Source organism: Pongo pygmaeus, chromosome 1, assembly GCF_028885625.2.
Source record: "Pongo pygmaeus isolate AG05252 chromosome 1, NHGRI_mPonPyg2-v2.0_pri, whole genome shotgun sequence".
Taxonomy (NCBI): Eukaryota; Metazoa; Chordata; class Mammalia; order Primates; family Hominidae; genus Pongo; species Pongo pygmaeus.
Window position 1 is genome coordinate 45,960,322 of NC_072373.2, and position 23,036 is coordinate 45,983,357.

General features: G+C 49.8%; 1 protein-coding gene across 2 annotated transcripts; it reads right to left on the bottom strand.

The window, feature by feature from the left end:
* Positions 1-1,770: 1,770 nt before the first annotated feature.
* Positions 1,771-14,168, bottom strand: PRELP (proline and arginine rich end leucine rich repeat protein). 2 transcript variants are annotated; one of them, XM_054449553.2, is made up of 3 exons: positions 14,013-14,168; positions 4,790-5,778; positions 1,771-2,230 (listed from the first exon to the last, which is right to left on the bottom strand). In XM_054449553.2, the coding sequence occupies exons 2-3, from the start codon at positions 5,760-5,762 to the stop codon at positions 2,055-2,057; spliced, it is 1,149 nt and encodes a 382-aa protein (XP_054305528.1). In that variant the 5' UTR covers positions 5,763-5,778; positions 14,013-14,168; the 3' UTR covers positions 1,771-2,054. The 2 variants fall into 2 exon arrangements, with proteins under 2 accessions (XP_054305528.1, XP_054305532.1); XM_054449557.2 differs by having other exon boundaries at positions 14,023-14,158.
* Positions 14,169-23,036: the final 8,868 nt, after the last annotated feature.

The following is a 23,036-nucleotide window of genomic DNA, read 5'->3' on the forward strand; positions in this document are numbered from 1 at the left end:
TAAAAACCTCTGGAACTTTTTTCATCCTAACTTGGGGGTGGGCACTGTGTCTTACTCATTTCTAGAACATCCATCCTCTATGCCTCCCACCAATATACACACGCAGGGGGCTGAGAAGGGGCAGCATCCCTTGGAGGAAGTTAGGGGGAAAGATGAAGTCGAGGCAGCCCTGTCTGGACCGGGTTCCACTTGGAGACCTGCCAAGCTGCTCACCTGGGCCAGGCATGGAGGGTGGGGAAGCCTCTGGGGGAGGGACAGTCCATACAGAAAATAAATTACTGCAAGGGAAGGGGCAAATATTTAGGACTTGTCCTGCATTCGAGTATGATTTAAAGTGTGGAGCCGCAGACTCGGAACATGAGCGCCCGAGGGACCTCAGAGGAGCATTTTTTTTTTTTTTTTTTCTTTTTTGAGACGGAGTCTCACTCTGTCGCCCAAGCTGGAGTGCAGTGGCACAATCTCGCCTCACTGCAACCTCCGCCTCCCCGGCTCAAGCGATTCTCCCACCTCAGCCTCCCAGTAGCTGGGATTATAGGCGCGCGCCACTATGCCTGGCTAATTTTTTTGTATTTTAGTAGAGACGGGGGTTTCACCATGTTACCCAGGATGGTTTCGAACTCCTGAGCTCAGACAATAATCCGCCTGCCTCGGCCTTCCAAAGTACTGGGATTACAGGCGTGAGCCACCGCGCCCGGCCGGGAGCATCTTATCCACCTCCTCGGTTTACAGATGAGGGAGCTGAGAAGGCACCCGGAAAGGGCATACAACAAACGGGAGCCGACTATGTCCTCACCTGGGCTCACTCACGATGGGAATGAGCCCAGCCTGGGGACGTTTGTGCCCGTTAGACCCTAGAAGAGAGCGACACCATGCACACGGCCCATGGCTCTTCCGTGTTGGGACCCCACGAGACTCCTCCACCGAGGAAAATCACCCCAGGAAGAGGGCCAGGCGCAAGACTGGGACCAGCTGTTACTCCCACCAGCCACTAGGTGGCACCGATGCGTCTGTCTCTGAGGAGGAGGTGCATTTTCAAACGTGGAGGGGCTTCTGGGAGATGTCCAGGTGCTCCGCCCCTTCCTCCCTGTTTCTCAGGGGCCGCCTCCCGAGGGTGGAAATGGCTGGGCCGCGCACCCTGATGGAGAACAGATGGCGGGGGCGGGGCTGCTGCCTCTTCCTTCCCCCGCCCCCACACAAACACTGTGAATCCTCCTCCCTAAACCCGAGGTTGGGCAAGGGGGCCGCAGGACCCATCGACGCCACGCGGGCCCATCCCGGGCTTGAACCCTTCCCCTCTCCCATGACTGCTTCCTAGTTCCTTGGGCCATTCTTCTCCTTGGCTGTTCCTCCTGAGGCCCAGCCAGGAGGGCGTGTGCTATGTTCACCCTGGAACAGGAGGGGGCCCCCTGCGCATCCTTGTGACCTGCTGGCTAGATGCAGGCCCCTGCGGGAGCCCTGACCCTGCACCCTACCTCCGTCATTCCCTCGCTCCTCCTGCCCGGAGACCCGGGCCAGCAGGGCCAGGGCGATGTCTGGTGCCGGGGAACCGTGCGGCGGAGCAGCAGCTTTGCCAGAAGGGATCCTTGGCCCAGGAGAACTGGGTTTCTTGGCCTCTTTGAGCCAGAGCTGCCGAAGATGGAGGAGTCCCCAGGGGGACTTTCTGAACCTTACCTCCGGGCTGTTTGCTCGGCCAGGACCAAGATCAGATAGTCCACGGCCCAGATGTACCCAGGAGTGGCGGGTGGGGGAGGAGAGAGAAGGGGACACCAAGTCTTTAGACACATCTGTGTTTCTGGAGCAAAGGGAAACCACAGAAGGCCAGGAGTTTGGGTGTGCACTGGGTGTCTTTCAACTGGGTGGGACCAAACTGAGCCCTTGGAAGTCTCGCTCCTGAGGCTGCAGAACAATAGATGGCTTTTCCCTGCCTCGAGGGTGGGATAAGAGAGGCAAAGCTGGGAGAAAGAAAGGGAGAGAGAGAAAACGAATGGCGGGCACAGGCGCCTGGGCCCCAGCCTTCAAGTGCGGTCCGAGCAGATCCCGTGGCGGAGTAGAGCCTAGATGACCACGGACTGCAGGAGGCGGAAGCACATCATGAGGTCCAGCGGAATGGGCGGCTTCAGGTAGTTTCCATCCAGCCGCAGGTAGCGCAGGTGTGGCACGTTCTCCAGGTCCGAGGAGAAGTCATGGAACGCCACTAGGTCGTTGGGGCAAATCTGGGTTCCGTTGATTTCTATGGAAAAAGAAGACGAGAAATCAGCAGGGAGTGGAAGCTGGCGGCCAAGATGAGGAAGGGGAAGGGGGAAGACACCCGAGAGCAAGGACTGTAGACTTCTCTCTGAAACTGGCTAGCTTTGGGAATGTGTGATCATAGATGAGCTGCCTTGACCTCCAGGCTCAGTTGACTCATTTGTAAAATGAATTAAGTTGGAATTGATCAACAACTGTTATTGCAAGTTCACTCTAGAGAATTGGAAGTAAATTTTGAACTGGGCCTTCAAGAATAGGTAGAGTTACAACAGGTGGAGACCTGGGGGATGGTGTTCTGATAGAGGAATCTGTTTGAATGAAGTTGTGGAGGCCAAAATTCTGCTTGTGGGCGAATCTGGGAATAGTAATAGTGCAATGTGATGTACTAAGGAGAGTAAGCTGGGAAGGTAGTTAGGCTTTCAAACAGTCTTTCACTAAGAGGCTTTTAATCTCTGGTCTGAGGAACGGCAGTGAACAGGACTGTCTTTGTGAGAGCGATGTTATTAATAGGATACTTGAACCATGGTATCCTGGAGTGTTAAATCTAGAAGGGTCCTTAGAGATCCTTATGTTCAGGTTTATGCTGTACAAAGATAATCTGGCTACAGTGTGGAGAAGCAATGGAGTAAGGTGAGATCTGAAGCCAGCAGGTGGATGTGAAAATTACTCTGCAGGTTTTCCTTTGAATTGGACGTGAGACATGAGGATGGACAAAAGATGGTAAGTGAAATAGGGATGACAGGAAGAGGAAAGAGGGTCTGGGGAGAGCTCCGGAACCCCAGGGACATGATGAGCCTACTGATTCTGAAGGGTCCATGGCCTGAGATTCCGTTTCCTCCATCATATCTTGTTAGATGCCTGTGGCACCAGGCATGCCAGCATTTAAATGAACTGTTTTATTCTCCCTAAGCCTTGCCTCACTTATCATTTATGGAGGAGCAGGAAGAGGAAGAGTAGGCATCATCTTCATTGTAATTGTCTCCCTCTTCCTTTTCCTCCTCTTTCTTCTTTGCCATTGGAGTAGCAGAAGGGCCCTGACACAGGGGTTTTCTCTTATGAGCTTGGGGCTGTGGCCTAGCCACCCTCATGCTGAGTTCTTCAATCTGTGAAATGGTAAGAGTGGTGCCTGCCCTGTAATCAGGGGAGAGAATGTTGGCAAAGGCATTTTGTAAGCTGTTTAAGGACAGTACCAGTGGCAGCATTATGGTCATTGTGAAGAACATAATCGTCACACTGACCTAGGCCCCACTCAGCCCATTCTGTGAAAGGCACAGGAGACAGGCTGGATGGGGTGGGCTCATGTGGGTGAGGTGTGAGTTCTCTGACTTCAACCTTAGAAGGCTGGGATATCCTCCAGCAACCTGTTCTTCCATAATCTGGTAGAGACCTATCAGCCATTTATTAATCAAGGTATCCTTTCTGTCTGTATTTTGGCCTCATAGCTTCCTGGGGGTAATGTGTTTTATTTTAGTGTGCTGTCTCCAGGGTAAAATTAGACAGTCTTCCCCTTTTCCCATTTTTTTTTTTTTTTTGGTAAGATTAAAAAAAAATCCTCCCCTACTTCTTGAAATTATCCCAAATGAGTGAACAGATCTATTCGCCCATTGTTGGTATCAGTAGAGTCACCAACAATCTCCCTCTCATTCTTTGGTTTGGAACCTAAGGATCCCCAAATATCGTTCTAGGGGTCCTTCTCTTTTCCCTCAATCCGTGTCTTCCCTTCTGCTGCTGCATCCCTTGTGTGAATGTAGGCTGATTTTGTTCAAGGACCAGAAAATATTATTTCACTTCTAAACCTTTCTGCTAATGCTCTGCTCAGAGCTGTAATTTTTGATTGAAGCAAAACTGCAACTTCCAACCTCCTCTCCTGGGCTGCAATTGATACTCCAAGTCCAGAACCCTGTACATGTCACTTAGACAAACTCTCCCTTAAGTGCACCTAAACATCGCACTCTTCCAGATAGATTCAGAAAGCACCAGCATACAGACCTTCTTTTCCTGACTGCCACATTTTTACCAGTTGCATACCCTGAATCAAAACCCAGGCTCAGGCTTGGGAAGAAGCATCCTCCCACAGGGGCAGGTTTCTGCAGAGGGCAGGCCCAGGACATTTCAGGATAAGTATTTAAATGTCTCTGTTCTGTTTTTAGCAGAATGTCCAGGAGTATATTCCATGTCTACCTTACCTATAGATCCAGTTGCCAAGGAACTGGAGCTGAGGAAGAATAGACGAAGAAAACCTATGACCCTCCAAGTATGGTATTCTGGGCACTTTCTCCATGTTAAACTATTACATCCTCATATCACCTTTTGATAGAAGGTATTATTACCATTCTCACCTTACAGATGAGAAAACTTCCCAGACTGGTCAAATATCGTTTCAAGGTCACCCAGATAGCAAGTGGCAAGGCCATGAATTGAAGTCCAGTGCCAAAGTGGATGCTTTTTATACTACCCCACCCTGAGTCTCCCTAGAGAGGGTGGACGTGCTACACAAGCCAACCTCCTTGCCTTCGGCCCCGCCCTGGCCCACCCCACTCACTCTCGATGCTATTGTTGTTGAGGTACAGGTGTTCCAGCCTGTTGTTGATGGCGGGCACACTGCTGATCCTGTTGTGAGACAGGTGGAGCACGAGCAGGTTGGAGATATTAAAGGAGTTCTTGGGGAGTCCCCTGTCTGTCAGCTTGTTGTAGTTAAGCCGAATGAAGGCAAGATTGGGAAAGCTCTTGAAGTATCCGTTAGGGATGGTCTCAATCTTGTTACTGTCCAGGTAGAGCTGGTGAATGGCGGTGGGGACCCTGGGCGGCATCTTTCTCAGGATGTTGTGGGCCAGATTGAGCTGCATGAGATTCTTGAGGCCCTGGAAGGTGTCGGGCTTGAAGACGCCATCACTCAGCCTGTTGTGCTGGAGATCCAGGAGCAGCAGGTTCTCCAGCTTGCTGAAGACACCAGGCGGGATTCTGGAGATGTGGTTCTGGCTCAGCCTCAGCTGCTCCAGGTTCCGGGGCAGGGCCGAGGGGACCTCTTCCAACTGGTTCTTCTCCATGTAGAGGAACACCAGGCCGGGCAGTTTCTCCAGCACCCTCTGGTCTATCTTGCGGATTCGGTTGTTGTCCAGGTTAATCCATCGCAGTCCTGTGGCATTCTGGAAGGACTCCACCGGGAGCTCAGTGATGAAGTTGTTCTGGAGATAGAGGTAATGGATCCGGGGCGGGATGACAGGGACCTTTCGCAGGTTGCGGCTATCACAGTAGAGGGCAGATGGGAAATCAGGGGGGCAGTAGCATTCGCGGGGACAGTCAGGGAAGATAGATGGAGGGCCTGGAGGGAGGGGAGGAGGCAGGTCTGTTGGCTCTGCTGGTTCATGAGGCTGAGGAAAGCTGGGTGTGGGCCTGGGCCTGGGCCTGGGTCTGCGCCCGGGCCCAGTCCCAGGTCTTGGTCGTCTTGTTGGCTGGCCTTGGGCCACTGAGGCCAAGATGAGAAGTGGGAGGAGCCAGCAGAGGGGTGACCTCATGATCCAGGTGATGCACCTGCAGGGAGAAGACACATAAGGTCATTATCCTTGGGCCCTCAGTAACTAGTTGTCATGTTTTTGAAGCCAGAGTTGGGCAGAACTAGAGCTCTAGGGAAGATGGGCAGAGCTTAGGGAGCTGTAGAAGCATCTCCTTGTTTGCCTGTACCCAGCAGGTAAGGGAATAACAAGGGCTTGAGGGTCTGGATTCCCTGGCCATTGGCTTAGCCACTCGATGTGTTGAGCCTGCTCTGAAGAGGGCGGGGGGCATGCTGGTAGAAAGCACATTGGGGGCCGGGCACAGTGGCTCACACCTGTAATCCAGCACTTTGGGAGGCTGAGGTGGGTAGATCATGAGGTCAGGAGATCGAGACCATCCTGGCTAACATGGTGAAACCCTGTCTCTACTAAAAATACAAAAGATTGGCCAGGCGTGGTGGTGGGTGCCTGTAGTCCCAGCTACTTGGGAGGCTGAGGCAGGAGAATGGCGTGAACCCGGGAGGCGGAGTTTGCAGTGAGCCGAGATCGCACCACTGCACTCCAGCCTGGGCAACAGAGTGAGACTCCGTCTCAAAAAAAAAAAAAAAAAAGGCACATTGGGGCTGGTGGGACGGTGGCATACACGCCTGTAATCCCAGTACTTTGGGAGGCCAAGGCGGGTGGATCACTTCAGGTCAGGAGTTTGAGATCAGCCTTACCAACATGGAGAAACCCCATCTCTACTAAATACAAAAAATTAGCAGGGTGTGGTGGTGGACACCTGTAATCTCAGCTACTTGGGAGGCTGAGGCAGGAGAATCGCTTGAACCCAGGAGGAGGAGGTTGCAGTGAGCTGAGATTGCACCAATGCACTCCAGCCTGGGCAACAAGAGCAAAACTCTGTCTCAAAAAAAAAAAAAGAAGGAAAGAAAGAAAGCACATTGGATTCTGAGTCAGGACTTGTCAGAGAAGACCCTTAACCACTCTGGCCCTCAGTCCTCCCATTCACAACATCAGAAAATCATTAGTGTCTTCATGAGAGGGATGTTAGGATGTATGAACCATAGAGTCCTAGTTAAATCCAGAAAGGTCCTTAAAGATCCCATAACATAGTGGTTTTCCAACTCTGCCTTCATTTCTGTGGAACACCCCTGTGGGGAGGAGACTAAGGAGATGGCCCTGGGGTACCCTGAACCCATCCCTGTGCCAACCTCGGCAGCTCTCTTTAAAAAAACCTATTATATATATTGAGGTTTAGCCAAAGCATTCATTTGTTGGGGGCGGGGGAAGACACGTTTCTTTGCTAAAAATGGCTTGAAATCCACCAATCAACTCCAGACCCCACCGTTTACAAAAACTGAGGACTGGAGGGAAGAAGTGGCTTGCCAAGGCCAAGATGCTGTTTAACAGCAGACCCAGGACAAGAACCAAGGCCTCCTCCCTTCCAGAGGAGAGCTAGTGGGATCTTGGGAAGGGAGGGAAGTGCTGCCGACACCTTTGCATCCACCCTGGCTCACAGATGCTCTGGGCCTTCCCACCCATCTCCCTACTCCCGGCACTTGGCTCAGAGAACACTGGTCTTTGCCATTGGGAGATATGCCAAGAACGTCTCCCCAGATGTGGAGGCTCCCAGGAAAATAAACAGGGAAGAGATTGAAAGATGAGGAGAAAACACTTTCCTTTCTTTTGATCACATATTGCTGCTCCCATATCCTTTGGAGCTGGTGGTATTGAGGTGGGATATCAAGAAGAACCTCCTGCTAGCCTCAGTGACATTGAAATATGGAGCTGAAGGATGTTGTGGTGTTGCCCTCCTTCCCATTGGCCCCAGTGACCCTCCAGATAGGGCCATGTGGTTTAAGTTGAGTTGAAACTGGAGAAATAACAACAGACTTATGGCTGCAAACAGAAGGAGGCAGCTCCCACAGGCATTCCCCTGGGCTAGGCTAGGAAGGGTCCCCGGAGGGGATGCCCTGTACCTTCCCCTCTCCAAGGATATCATTCCTATGACACCCCCAGCCAGGATCCCTGTTCCCACATTGCTTCAACTGGCCCTCTTCGCCTCTTCCTCAAAATTGGGGTGCCCCTTCCACTACCTCGAGGTCTGGACACACTGGGGATGCAGGCTTCTCTGAGATAGGGTGGGCTGGAGTATGTCCCCAGCTTGCGTCTGGACCCTGTGATCACTGTGCTGATTCAGACACTCTGCCTCTCCCACCTTCCCTTTGAACCCATGTCAGCTTAGACTTTGCTTGCTTGACCCAGTGCCTGGCTCCTTGCTGGCTTTGATCAAAGAAAGACAACAGAAGCCACTCACCAGCTGCTAAATTCTAGGACAGATGCTCAGGAGAAGCTGAATGTGACAAGAAACTGGAAAGAGAAGCCCTTAGCCATGGATGGGTAGAGGGTGTCTCACCACAGCTTATGTGCATGGACACACACACACATGCCCTTGACCCCCCAGTCTGCACACTCTCACACACACACACCTCTTCAGGTCCCATGCACATAAGCAAACTCACTCACTTATCCTCTGTGTGCATATATAAGCCCATATGCAGTATACTGAGTATTGGAAGGAAAGAAGGAAGGCGGAAGGGAAGGAGGGCAGAGACTGTCCTTCTCCACCTCCCTCTAAGGTGGTCTCTTCCAAGGCAGGCCTCTCCAAGAGGTCTGGAAGGCCATTTTCCCTGGCCTCCTATCACAAAGGACCTTGCAGTTAGGTTTTTTGCTTGATCTCCTGTTAAGGATATAACATTGTCAGAGATACATTGCAAGGATTAAAAAGAGAAGGCATTAATTGCAAAACTTTAAGCTTGAGTCTTGTTGGCTGAACCCCACTTCACTTGTAATTGGTGAACTATGAATTAACATTGTGTAAGTTCTGTAATTTTCTGGAAAACAGAACAGTCATCTTGCATATAAATTAAGGGGGTGGTTAAAGCATTAGTATTCTAAAACAAACATTTCTAAAAGCCTCAATTTTTGTGACCCTGATTTAAAAAAAAATTATTTTCTAATCACCCAGAAGCCTAGAAATGAGCTAGAAATCTTTCATACTGTGAGAAGCCCTGTCCCAAGGAGGCTCCCAGCACTGGCAGGAGTTTTTCTATATCACTTCATTGCCTTTGTCACCAAAAGCATATGCCAGGGACTGGGCACCAATTTGCCCAGGGCTTCCAGCAAAAGCAGTGAGGCACTGTGGCTGTGACCTGTGCTGGGGGGCGGGGGGGGATGGATTTCCTTGGCTCAGTGCCAGGGCAGCCCTAGTCTTCATCGTCAGGGGTGAGAGGAACAGACAGGTTACTCACAGCTCCACCCAGCAGGCTGGCTGTGTGCGCCTTCTCATCCACAGTAAACACAGGCCTTCCTCATCCCCATGTGCAGCACCAGACCCTTTGGGAACTTATCTTTTCACTAGTCTTCTGACCCATTTACATTCCAAACCTCTGGGCCTAGCCAAGCTCTCCCAGAGCCAACAGGAGGTTCCCCAGGAAATGTTCCCAGGAGCAAGTTATGTGGGGAAGCTGAGCCTGCTCTCCTCCCCTTCCCTCAGCCCCAGGGCTGAATCAGAACCATTCCAAGTGCAGGGATGCTTCTCTCTTAAGGAAATAGCATTCATTTCTAAGGCTTTTCTCATGGGGTGATGCCCCTTCCTGCTGGAACTTTGCCATGAGGCAGGATGAGAAGTTCTGACAGCTGACAGCACAGCCATTCTCTCTGGCAGTGCTCCGTGATGTCCTAGGTCTCTGAAACCAGAATCTGTGTGACAGACTGAGGGTATCTGGACTCCATGGGTAGTCGTAGTCCCTCCTACAAAGCCTCAGACCCACACTCTATGCTCCTGCCTTCTAGAAACTTCTGTCCAATCATAAGATTCCTTAGGATGGGTCCATGTGTGTGTTTTTAAATTTTTCTTATGCTTTCACAAGTGCACCTCTCCACCCACAGCTTTCTACTGGGCTCTGCTCATTGCTCAATCAGTGAAGGTTTGTTGACCACCTACAACAGCCAACTGCATGCAGTTCTGCTCTCCACCATCGGTTCTGGAAAAGCTGCTGCTTCACGGAAGAGAAAGGCAATTGCTTTGCCCAGCCCAACATTCACTCTCCACATTAAAGAACGTTTCCTAAGAGAATCTTATTTCTTTTTCTTTTTTCACTTTAAACAAAAATGAGATGGGGGTCTCACTATATTGCTCAGGCTGGTCTTGAACTCCTAAGCTCAAGCGATCCTCCCACCTCGGCCTTTCAAATTGCTGAGATTACAGTTGTGAGCCACTGCACCCAGCCTCTAAGAGAGTTTTAAATTCTAATTTCAATTCCAGCTATTGTGGATCTGGGCTTGACTCCTGGCTCTGACTCTCCAACCCGGGCTCCTCATCTGTGTGAGGATCAAACGAGATCATGCATTTGAAGCCATGTTATAAAGTGCAAAATCTCTGCAAGGGGCAGAGGCTTACTTACTCATTTATTTGTTTATAAAGAGCAGATTCTCTAGAGAGACGCCTTGATTTTTTTTTTTTTTTTTTTTTTTTTTTTTTGGTGATACAGGGTCTCCCTTTGTTGATCAGGCTACAGTGCAGTAGTGCAATCACAGCTCACTGCAGCTTTAACCTCCCTGGGCTCAGGTGATCCTCCCATCTCAGCGTCCTGAGTAGCTGGTACTACAGGTATGCGCTACCACACCCAGGTAATTTTTGTCTTTTTTGTAGAGATGGGGTTTTACCATGTTGCCCAGGCTGGTCTCGAACCCCTGAGCTCAAGTGATCTGCCCACCTCAGTCTCCCAAAGTGCTGGGATTACAGGCATGAGCCACAGCGCCCCACGGACTCCTTGATTTTTAAAGTGAGATAGCCCCCTTCCCTATCTCTCTCATTAATTTAATGTTAAAACCCAGGAGTGGTGGAATGTTTCTGCTCAGGACAGGGATGGGTGGAAGTCCTGATGGGTTGGTCAAGTCATTAGGAGCAGCTATTTAAGGCTAATTGGCTTTGTATGGAGAGGTTGAGGTTGGGTTTGTCTCCCAGGGCTAGGCAGGGTTAGCAGCAGGGTTACGCCACACTCTGAGCTGGCATTCTTCTTACTTGTCAGATCTCCTGTCTAATTGGTCACCCCTAAGCCTCCATGCATTGACCCAGAGCTACCCTGCAGTGGAGAATGGGGCTGCTTCTGACCCAGCGCTGTGCCTGTGAACATCGGAACTCCCCTCTCTCTTTTTTCCCTTTTTTCTGTTCTCAACCTAGGTGTCCGAAAGCCATCCTGCTCTCTTTATCTCTTCCTGTAGTCCAGAACGGTGTTGGAAGCAGGGAGAATCAAGCAGTCTTGGCCAATTTATGAGCAGAGTTAGTAAAGGAGTGAGCCTGAGGCCCTTTCAAGGCCCCCATTAGGGCTGATGTGGTCCTGAGATAACAAAGGAGCCTTATGGGGGCATGATGACTTCAAGATGCCCCTTTCTAGGAAGGTGAAACAATACAAGGATGAGCTTGCCTGGGGCAGTGGGAGGAGAGCCTGTGGTGCACACTAGTTAGGAGAGAAGATTCTCGCCCCTCCACCACTACCTAGTGATGCGAACCCTGTTCTGGGCCTCAGTTTTCTTATCTGTAAAATGGGAATAAAAAAACTTCCCTATACCTGAATTCCTTACCCAGTTGTCAGAAGCAAGTGTGGTTAGCAGCTTTAAAATGCACTACAGATCAAAAAGTGCTAAAAATAAAAATAACACTATTATGGAGAGACCATCTGTCTCCCCAGTGTCTACCACAAGGCAAAGTGTAAACAGAATGAAGATTTTCTGGCCTCAGGCCACTAGTTTAGAAGAGAAAGTTTTCCATTCTGAGAGGTGGGGAAAAAACCAGGGTGAGACGACTCTTCTCTGACAGCCTGCCACCTACCATATCCTCTGCCCCATTCCCCCAGCATCTCCAAGCCTTGAAGAAAGTCTGGAAGAGTGTGTCTGATGCCTTGAGTGGTTATAGATCCGAGACCCAACCCTGCAGTTCTTCATTCAGATGCTTAGCTGGGTAGGCTTAGGCAAAGCAATTGCTTTTCTGCTCTATAAAATGGGGATACTAACACCTTCTTTTCTGTTTTGTGGGTTAAATGAGTTAATACATGCGAAGTGAGTGTTTTGTAAATGTTAAGTTCTTGTTGATATTATTTCAAAGTAATGGGGTCTCCTTCCCTCCAGCCTGGCTAGAGGGCAGCCCCCATGCTCTGCTCGAAGGCAGGGATCTTCCACACAGAGCAACTTCCTCCCCTTTGTGGCTTGTGAGATCACACTTGGGTCTCAGAAACAACTAACTGAGGAGACTCTGGAAGTCCCCAGCACCTAGGGAAAGCTTGTTCTGTCTTTCTAATTCACCAACTTCTCACCGATGCTTTCTGCAACAGGTGAGGGGACACTGGCCAGAGAAGGTGCAAGTCCGCCCTCCTCAGCGGGCCATGGAGTTCCACTGCGATTTGTGACTTCTCCCAGCCTTTTGCACCCAGCTTTTTGCCCCTTCCAGCCTTGAAATGCTTCACTCACATGCCCAATAAATGGGATTGCCCACTAGGGAGGTGGAGGGGGCATGAAGAAAGTGTTCAGCCCACCCTCTGTGAGAGCCCAGACAGGTGGCTGCTGGGAAGGAGGAGCAGGGACCTAGAAGGGTCAGGGGAAGGGCCCAGCACATGCTCCTGGGGTCCTGGGGCAGGCAGATTAGCAGGTGAGGGGAAACAGAAGCTCTATGGAGCCATCTTGGGGGAACTTTCTTACTGGAATGTTCCTCTGTGGTATACATGGCTGCTTGTGCTTGCAAGGAGAGAGGGAGACAGCTCTTCCCTGTTTACTCCCACTCCCCAAAAAAGAGATGGCCTATTTGGGACACTCTGGTGCTCCTTTTCCAGGACACAGTCCTTCTGCCCAACTAACACTGCCAGAGTCTTGGGCTTAAAAATTACAGCAAAGCTCTCTCTCGGGCCCCTGATTCTCAAGTCCTGGTGGACCATCAGAATCTCCTGAAGTATTAAAACAAGATTCCTGGGTCTTGATTCAGTAGATCTGCAGTGAGAGCCGACATCTGTATTTTCAGTAAGCCCTCCACACTCCTCCCTCTCCTGCCCTTAGGTGACTGTGAAGATCAGCTGTGTGGAACCCTTGATCTCCCTACACCCCGCCTGCCTTGGGACAGACCCTCTCTATTAATAGAGAGGAATGAGCAGGGGAGCAGGAGAGGGGCTGCCCTTCAGTTTTCCCCTCCCCAACTGCTTAAGGAACTGCTGCCTTTTTTTTTCTCCTCTGCCACAGGACCTTTTGCCAACCTGAATGGTTGGAATAATTTCAGAACGGCTTTAAAGAAAAATATTTTTCTGGCTGCCTGCAGGAAAAAAAAAATAAAAAATGAACTGTTCCCAGAGCTGGGAATTAGGACCTTCAAGGATTGGGAACTGGGTCGCTTTCTTTCTTTCTTTCCAAAAGCCAAGTGGTTTGGACCAGTGAGACAGAAATTCAAAGCTGCTAAGAAGACACTGTGCAGGTTGGAAAAAGCCATTTTTCTCTCCCTCCTACCCAGTGAAGCCCTAAATAATGAAGAAACCCTTCCAGCTCCTGCTCTTGCTTATCTCCTCCCTATTCGGCCTGGACTTGGGATGCAAGATTTTCTTCTGGCTCTGCCATCTCAGTGGGAAAACGTACTTTGTCTTTGCTCTTACAGCTAGGGAGGTGTGTGTGAGAGGGCGAGAGACAAGATGCAGGGAACATGTGTGCATGTGTATGTGTGTGTCTGCTGGTATCTGGTGACAATGTGGTCTAGCTCTGCATGTCAGATGCAGAGGGCAGAGGTGAATGGACAGGATATCTTCATTTTGTATGGTCGTGTGGGGTGGTGGTAGTGAAAGTGCAGCCTCCGTGTGATGTGTTTGACTTCCACAATGTGTGACAATACACAAAAGGTGCAAAGAAATGGGTTCTGGAGTCCAGTTTCTATGGAAACACCTGATCTGTAGAAACACTTTGTGCAGCGTGGCTCTCTGTGCTACAATAAACATCTGTAGCAGGAAAGCTTAACTTTTGCAGCAAGCAAATATAAGGGTACAGAGTGATAAAAAGAAGAGGAAGAGGCTATAGGAAAGAAATTAGGAAGACTAAATTTGAACTCATTTGAGAGGAGAAAGAGGTGGGAGGAAGGAAGGAGTGAGAAGATAGAGACTAGATCAATAAATGGACAGATCAGGAGGAAACTTACTGGATGAAAGATTCTTCCCAGTCTCCTGCCCATCTCCCGACTGGGCTTACCTGAACACACCTGCCTCTCCTCTCAGCTCTGAGTTTAGTCCTCCTCTTCCACCCCCTCCCTTCGGCGGAGCTGTGGCAGCAGAGAGCCAGCTAGAAGATCTGATCTCCCAGTGGTGTGTGCGTGCTTGTGTTTGCCTGACTTTTCTTCCACCAGATCCTATTGGGGTGGGGAGGTTAGCTTAGGGGGAGGGAGGGGCAGATCATAGGGAGGGAGGGGAGGAGAGGAGGGAGGAGGGAGGGAGGGGAGGGGAGGAGAGAGGGAGGGAGCTTGGGAAAGGAGGAATGACAATAAAGTCTTTATTTGGCAGCCAAAACTCCCAAAGACTTCATCCACACACCATTCCCACTAACAGACTCATTTTTAATAACATTTCCTTCTGCTGCTGCCGCTTCTGGAGAGGGGTTGTTTGACCCATGTTTGGAAAACAAGCCAAATTAACAGAGGGAAAAGGCATGAAAAGCAACTTCTGTGTAAGCCAGGACTGGATGGCTGGGTCCAGCACTAGCCTGTTTAATTCCTCCTAACAATCGCCTTGCCTTCTGGGGCCGTTGCTCTGTAGTGTTAAATTCCTAAACCAGTGAGGGGTTTGGGATGCTTCCTCTGAGCATCCCAAACTTAGGGACAGTCTTTCCCTAAGTTATCTTCTCCAGGAGGTTGCAAAGGGAGTGGAGTCTCAGGCTGGCATAGGAGATAACTTCAGTTTGGCTGCCAGAGCTGTTCTGAGAACCAGAGAGGGAGAAGCCTGGCTTGAGTTGCACAGCAAAGTTAAGGCAGAATTAACATTTAATGTAAGACCTAAAGTTACTGTTCCTAGCTCATGTGGACAATGTAGTGGCTTCTTTCAGCTTCTCCATATCACTCTTAGGTGAGATTTAGGGGCTGTGTGGTCATCACACAAAGTGATGGGAAATCCAAATTTCCCCTGTGCACATCAACACCCCAGAAGACCCAGTCAAGTAACACCATTACCTCTAACAATCCTCTAACAATGCCCCTCAGTTAAGAAAGCACAACATACTTGCAGGTAAGTAGATGCCCATCAAAATTTCCTGCCATGGCCAGGCATGGTGGCTCACGCCTGTAATCCCAGCACTGTGGGAGGCAGAGGCAGGTGGATCACCTGAGGTCAGGAGTTTTTGAGACCAACCTGGCCAACATGGTGAAACCCTGTCTCTACTAAAAATACAAAAAAATTAGCGGGGCGTGGTGGCGGGCACCTGTAGTCCCAGCTACTAGGGAGGCTGAGGCAGGATAATTGCTTGAACCCGGGAGGCAAAGCTTGCAGTGAGCCAAAATCATGCCACTGCACTCCAGCCTCGGCAACAAGAGCGTGACTCTGTCTCAAAAAAAAAAAAAAAAAAAAAAAAAAAATCCTGCCATCCCAGCTGACTACTTAGAAAATGCAATGGAATTTTCTTCTCTATCATTGGTTCCATGGAGAGCTGCAGAGCCCCATGACAGGGGACTGCCTGCCTGCCCTCCTCAATATGGGATAGAGGACAGAACATTAAAATTAGGGTCTGCAGCCCCGGGCTCAGCCACTCACAAGCTATGTGGTCTTAGGTGAATCACTTGATCGTGAGGACCCTCAGTTTCCTCATTTACAAAATGTGGATAATATTGACCTCACAGTGTTGGGAAGATTAAATATTGTAAATGTGAGAGCACTTTATAAACTGGGAAGATATTAGGGTTTAGGAAAGGGATTGTGGTGAATGGTAATCAGCCTAAGAAAAGGAGAAGGAAAAATAAAACCCAGACCTTTCTCCAACCCCCTTCCACCCCAGATCTCACGGCTTCACACCCTGCTGGTGAGGTCTTGCTGGAAGACAGCACGGCTCCTCTCCAGGTTCACATTAACCGTGGCTCTGCCAGGCTGCTCATGTGCTTCATTTCTCATCCAGATGGGATATGGCGTCTTCTGCAGGGCAGGAACATCAGACCCCAGATTTGCTTGTTCCCTTGGTATGGTGGGTGGTATATGATAGAGGGCAAAAAATACTGGCTGGGCACGGAGACTTATGTCTGTAATCCCAGCACTATGGGAGATGAAGGCAGAAGATCAATTGAGCCCAGGAGTTCGAGACCAGCCTGGGCCATATGGGGGGACCCCGTTTGTACAAATAATTTAAAAATTAGCTGGGTGTGGTGGTGTGCACCTGAGGTCCCAGTACTTAGGAGACTGAGGTGAGAGGATTACTTGAGGCCAGGAGACCAAGGCTGCAATGAGCTATGATTATGCCAATGCCCTCCAGCCTGGGTCACAGAGCAAGACCCTGTCTCAAAAGATAATAAGGTGAGCAAAGTACAGTGAGGTGCAGGGAGGATGGGTAGAGTGTCTGTGGAGATAGACAGACTGGAAGGAGTGTAGAGTATGGGCAGGGGTAGGGGTGTCACCTATATCCATTTGTATGACAGCCATCCAAATCCCAAGAGTCTATGCTCTTGGGAATGGATGGCCAACTTCCAAGCCCTGCCTAAGCCAGTTATCTCCCTTCCTCCCTCTCCTATCTCTCGCATCCCATGCTATGCAGAGAGAATTGGAAAGAAGTATAGACATGGCCAGCAGGATATTCAGGAGTGTCCAGAATAGAGTTTGCTAATCAGTGGCTTGTGGACCTAATATGGCTTGAGTACCTAATTTTTTTTGACAGCACATTAATTTTTTAAAAGTTTTGTGGAAATTTTAAAACATATACATATTTACACAGGATGGTATTAATATCCCCATTATCTAATACCTAGCTTCAACAATTACCGACTCATGGCCAATCTTGTTTCTTCTGTGTTCCCCACTCCCACAAACCCTACGGGTATATTTTGAAGCATTGGCTAAAAAAAAAAAAGGGATTTGAACACCTTTAGGCAGGACAAGCACTTCCCAGTTCAACACAGTCGCCATCCTGGGAGACAGGGGTTCAGGTTCTTGGGACCTGGCTTTGCCCCGTTGCATGCTGTGTGACCTTGAAGATGTCCCTCTCCCTCTCTCACCTCAGTTTGCCATTTATAAAACATGAGGTTGTACCAAATGACCTCTCAGTGCTCTTCCAACAATACTGTGAAGAGAGAGTATAAGGTTTGGGGTTAGGAAACCTGGATTAAGATGTCAACTCTGCTGTTCTCTAGCTACCTGGTGAGCAGGTCTCAGCACACGAGCCTTGGTTTTCTCATCTGCCCCATCTCCCTCCCAGGGTATACCCAAGATCAGATGAGGATCATTGGCAGGAATGGCAGGGGAGTATTTTGTGATTCACTGGCCTCATGCACCCTGGGACTACATGGATCCTCCAGGAAGAGCCTCCTCTACTCTCCTAGAGTCTCGGGGACACCAGTGGTGTGTCTTCAACCCAGGGGAGGTATTTATCTCTTGCTGGTGTAGCCAGAGGACAGTCAAATGCACATGATGTGAATGCTGAGGCATATGGTGAGAAGTCCAGATGTGCACATTGCTGCTGCTACTGCTGCCTGCTCCTAGGAGAGGGCTAGAGGCAGCATGGTTAGGAGACAGAATGCAGGGAGGGCCAGGCAGCAGAGGGAGGGGGCTCTCCAAGTTGGTGGGTTTCAGCTGTATTTGCAGAGTCGGGACCTGCCCACACTTCCCATCCAGACTGAAATCCATCTGGGGGTCTTACCATTTCTTTGACCCTCACAGTAATTGCTGCCTTGGTTACAAGCAGTGAGTGCTTGAAGCAAGAAAAGAAAGGACACAATTGTGTAATACTCTTTCCATAGAAGTACAGGAGATAGCTACTCAAGCTTGCCACCTCCCCCGTGGTGGTCCTGAGACTTTGCCGGGAAGGAGCAGTGTGGGCCTGAAGAGTTTGGCTCAAACTGCTCAGTGGTCATCAGGACCCACAGAGGCTGGCCCTGGATGGACCCTCACCCTATACTAATTGAGGCTCCCAGTCCAGGGTGGGTGGGGTCTGGGCAAATGCGTAACAGGGGAGAAGCTGTGTGAGTCCTGTGGCAGCCTGTCCCACCCTCCAGCCTGGGGAGCCTGGGTTGCCTGGGGTGAGTGGGCCCCTGCTGGGCAGAGACAGCATCCTGTTCATCATGGTATAACCCACAGCACCCACCAACGGCTTGGCACACCCTGGGTGCTCAGTAGGGGTCTGTTTCATTGAATTTAAGAGGGTTGAACAAGGAGATTCTCTGTCACCCTCTTTTTTTAAAAAAAGGTTATTATTTTTTGAATAGGTAATACATTCTCTTGATTGAAAATCTAAGAGATATAAGAGCTTACACAGGGAAAAAGTCTTTTCCCTTGCCTGTCCCCTCATCACTCACTTTCCCCCAGAAGACCATGCGCCAGTTTCTTGTGTCCTCACAGATTTATTTAATGCACATACTAGTAACAAATAAGCAGCTATGCACTTTTATTTTCACTTAGTGGTACAGGTATATTTTGAAGATGATCATATTGGTACTTTTGGTGATTCCTTCTCTGCCCCCACCCCCCAATATTTATTTATTTGAGCAGTCTCTCTTGGTGAATATTTGGGCTCCTCTTTTTTTTTTTTTTTTTGTTTGTGACAGAGTCTCCCTCTTGTCGCTAGGCTGGTGTGCAGTGGTGCAATCTCAGCTCACTGCAATCTCCACCTCCCGGGTTCAAGTGATTCTCCTGTCTCAGCCTCCCGAGTAGCTGGGATTACAGGCACCCGCCACCAAACCCGGCTAATTTTTGTATTTTTAGTAGAGAAGGGGTTTCACCATGTTGGTCAGGCTGGTCTTGGTCTCGAACTCCTGACCTCAGGTAATCCTCCCGCCTTGGCCTCCCAAAGTGCTGGGATTACAGGAGTGAGCCACCTCACCCGGCCTGGGATCCTCATTTTTTTTTTTTTTTTTTGAGATGGAGTCTCGCTCTGTCGCCCAGGCTGGAGTGCAGTGGCGCAATCTCGGCTCACTGTGAGCTCCGCCTCCTGGGTTCACACCATTCTCCTGCCTCAGCCTCCCGAGTAGCTGGGACTACAGATGCCCACCACCACTCCCGGCTAATTTTTTGTATTTTTTAGTAGAGACGGGGTTTCACTGTGTTAGCCAGGATGGAGACCTCCTCATTTTTAAGGTAGGCAGTGCTGGAGTTGGAGTCTCACAAACTTGGTTGCAGGCCTGGCTCTGCCTCCTCTCCATGCTAATGGGGTGGCCTTGGGCTATGCAGCCCTTCCTGAGCCTCAGTTTTCTCCTCTTATGTGTCAGGTATTCAAGGCTCAGTAGTGACAGAAATACACCTTTATCCTATCATTTCACTTCTCTAATTTCTGGATCCAAGTGCTCATTTCACCGGGATGGTGAAATACTCCATCTCAGTCCTTGGTACCCGTGGGGGGCCACCCAGCAGCTTGAGGCAGGTTTATGCAGTGGCAGCTCCAATGGGGATGGAGGGTGTCTGTGGGGAGGGGACGTACATGGCTCTTGGCTGATGCTGCTGTGGGACACACCCCCCATCCCACCGGGCCCCTTCTGGCCGAGCAGCCCTCTGACACTTCCTAGGCTACATGTAGGGGACAAGAACTTTCTGCAGGAACTTGCCTCTCTGGAAACGTGCTGGCTGCCTGGCACTCTGCCAGGGGCAGGCTCTCTGATTCCCTCTCTCAGGGCTCTCATTCTCCTCCAGATCAACTCCTTTTACATGCACATTAAAGCCAGGGGCCCTTTTCTTTTCTGGGGAAAGAAGTTTCCATGTTCCCCTTTCTTCTGGCCAAGACACTGTGTCTATTCCCAGAAGCCCCCAAGAACCTAGGCTTATGGAAAATGAAGCCAAAGGCACATGCGGGCGGCTTCTGCTTCCTGCCTCCCCACAGATCTGATCTACTTGTTTCGATGAGAGTAAGGGACAGGGCAAAGGCAGCGGCGAAAGAAATAAAATTTATCTGTCGACCACACAGTGAGCACAGCTGGACTGGAGAACCCCTAAATCCCTCTGTGTGAATTGTCCGTGATCCTGTTGAGGGGTTGTCAGCTTGTGGACCATCTGAGCAGTCCTGCAGAGAGAGGGCTGTTGACACCTGGTGGGAATGAGGGTGCTGATACACGAGTGCTATAGACATGGCTTTTAGGCCTAAGTGAAAAGGCTACACCGTCAGCTGGTGTTAGCAGATGGCACTAGCCTGGGGCTGCTCAGTAAGCACTGCCCTGGGCTTCCCTAGGTCTCCCAGAAGCCAGGCTCGCGTGAGTGGTGACGGCATTTTGTCTTCCAAGGTGAGGTCCTCCTAGGTTCTGGGATCTCCCAATCACATCATCCTGAAACCCCAGCCTAATTTAATTTTATGTTGTAAAAGTCACAAGTCACAGCAAGTCACAAGCACCTGGATCAAATATCCAGGTTCCAGGTATCATCCTGAGCAAGCTTCCAAATGCCATCCTGCTCCATGTAATAGATTATTGGGTAATGACACTGCCTCATACAGGCACAGTCCCATTGCATCCTGTGACGATGGCCAGTCTGTGGACATGTGTGGTCAGTTATGCTGCATGTCACAAGGTCTAGGAGGGCAGGAGCAAGGCAGCCCTGCCAGGGACCCCCACACATGACCTTGGGGGTCCCCACATCCATTTGTGCACCAAGCAACGTCTCTAAATTGAATAACAGTAACAATAATAAAGCCTCTTGAGAATTATTATAGGCAAAACACCCTTCTTAGCCCACTGCGTGTACCAGCTCCTTGGTCCTCACATAGCTCAGTGAGGCAGGGACTGCTATAATACTCATTTAACGGCTGAGAGACTGAGGCACAGACAGTTTACATTCCAAAGGTCACAAATCCAGTAATTGCAGAGATAAGATTTGAACCCAGATTGTCTTCCTATGACGTTCTTGTTTGTGTATATGTATACTGTTGTGATGAATAAAATGCAGATTATTTAAAATCATCTTTAAATTCATGTAGCTTTGTGTCATTACATATTCATACAAGTCCAACTATCATCACATACTTCTTTTTTAAGTTGAAAAGAAATCTTTGCACTTAAAACTGTTAAGAACCACTGATCTAGGTTTCAGTTACTCCTTCTTAAAAGACGGAGTTGCTTTCAACTGTTCCCTTCACCCTGCTCCCCACGCCCCGGACTCTCCAAGTCCAGTCAGTTCTATTTCCTCGATGGCCTGACAGCTGGCCCCCTCTCTCCTGTCACGGTACTGTTTTCCTCTAGACCCTGGCCCACTGCTACAGTGTCCTCATGGGTCTCCCTGCCCTCCACTCTCCACCTGGCTCTTCCTCAGGTCACCTTGCATGGTTCCCTGTCCCCGTGACCATTGTTCTTGGCCCACAGCACACGTTAGATTCACCTAAGTGTTCCTGAAAGTGCCTGAGGCCCCAGCCCTAGAGATGCTGGTTCAAATATATGTGCATTTTCCAGGCTGTCGTCATGAGTGATTCTGATCTGTGCCCTTGGCTGATAATTAGACCTGTAGAATGCAGTCCCAGCTCCATGGTCTGTCTCCTGCTTACCTTTCCAGCCCTGTTTCTCAAAGTCTAGACTTCAAGCATGTAACTGTCTCACAGCAGCCAGAGTACTCCAAGCTATTTCACCTCTGCATGCCTTTGCCCACTGCACCTTCCGTGTAGAAAGCCCTTCTTCACTTATGCCTGTAATCCCAGAACTTTGGGAGGCCGAGGCGGGTGGATCACGAGGTCAGGAGTTCAAGACCAGCCTGATCAACATAGTGAAACCCTGTCTCTACTAAAAACACAAAAATTAGCCGGGTGTGGTGGCATGTGCCTGTAGTCCCAGCTACTCAGGAGGCTGAGACAGGAGAATGGCTTGAACCCGGGAGGTGGAGATTGCAGTGAGCTGAGACCACACCATTGCACTCCAGCCTGGGTGACACAGTAAGACTCCATCTCAAAAAAAAAAAAAAAAAAAAAAAAAGAAAGAAAAAAGAAAAAAAGAAAGCCCTTCACTCCCCAGGTGTTACATCTTCTAGGATGCTCTCCCGACAGCACTCTCCTCTTTGACCCCTGGTCTCTCTGTTTGCTGCAGCAGTCCCCCAGTGGATGGCCCTCCCAGGAACCGTGCCACTTCCTCACCCTTCTCTGCTCTCTTGTCTGCCTTATCCACAAGCTCCCGTGGGCCTGTGCCAAACTGGATTCCTACTTGGAGTCCCAGGACCTACATCGTTCTAACACAGAGTAGGCGCTCAGGATCCTGCACTCTGGCCCCAGCGGGAATCGGGCAGTGAGCCGAGAAGCGCTAGAATACTTTCTCCTCTTAGTGTGTTTGTCTGAGTAATTGCAAAATCCTCCTGTTTTGATTTTTTTCCTGAAGCCTTCTCATCTTCTAATCTGTTTTCCATGACCGAACAAGTGTGTTATTTCCCCAAACACAAACCTGATCATGTAATTCCCTTGCTTAAAATTTTGCAATGTCTCTCAGGTATTTATAGAATAAAATTCAAATGCCTTGGCATGACATTTGAGACCCTGCAGCCTGACCTGACTTTCTTGCCATTCTCATTTCCTTTCATAGTTCCTGTGGAACCAGAGAACCAGACTCATGGGATCCTGGTTCCCTGGGTTTTTAATTTTGTTTTGTTTGTGAGACAGAGTCTCGTTCTGTCGCCAAGGCTGGATTGCAGTGGCATGATCTTGGCTCACTGCAACCTCCACCTCCCAGGTTCAAGCGATTCTCGTGCCTCAGCCTCCCAAGTAGCTGGGATTATAGGTGCGCACCACCATGCCTGGCTATTTTTTGTATTTTTAGTAGAGACGGGGTTACGCCATGTTGGCCAGGCTGGTCTCCAACTCCTGAACTCAGATGATCCACCCTCCTCGGCCTTCCTAAATTCTGGGATTACAGGCATGAGCCACTGCACCCGGCTGGTTCCCTGGGTTTTTATGCCTCTGTGCCTTTGCCCAATCTGAGTTCAGCTGTCCTTCTTTCTCCTATTCTCCATTTGGGGGAATTCCTATTCATCCTGCAAGGCCCAAATCAAATGTTACCTCCTGTGTGAGGCTGTCCTAGGTTCCCACAGGCAGAGTGAGCTCATTCTTGACTGTGCCTCCCTGGGCCACAGCTCTGCACAG

Bases quoted from the DNA above. Each gene is read 5' to 3' on its own strand.
- PRELP (XM_054449553.2), bottom strand. From the start codon at position 5,762: ATGAGGTCACCCCTCTGCTGGCTCCTCCCACTTCTCATCTTGGCCTCA. The intron at 2,231-4,789 runs GTGAGTGGGGTG...CTTTTTCCATAG, and splicing joins CAACAACAATAGCATCGAGA to AAATCAACGGAACCCAGATT.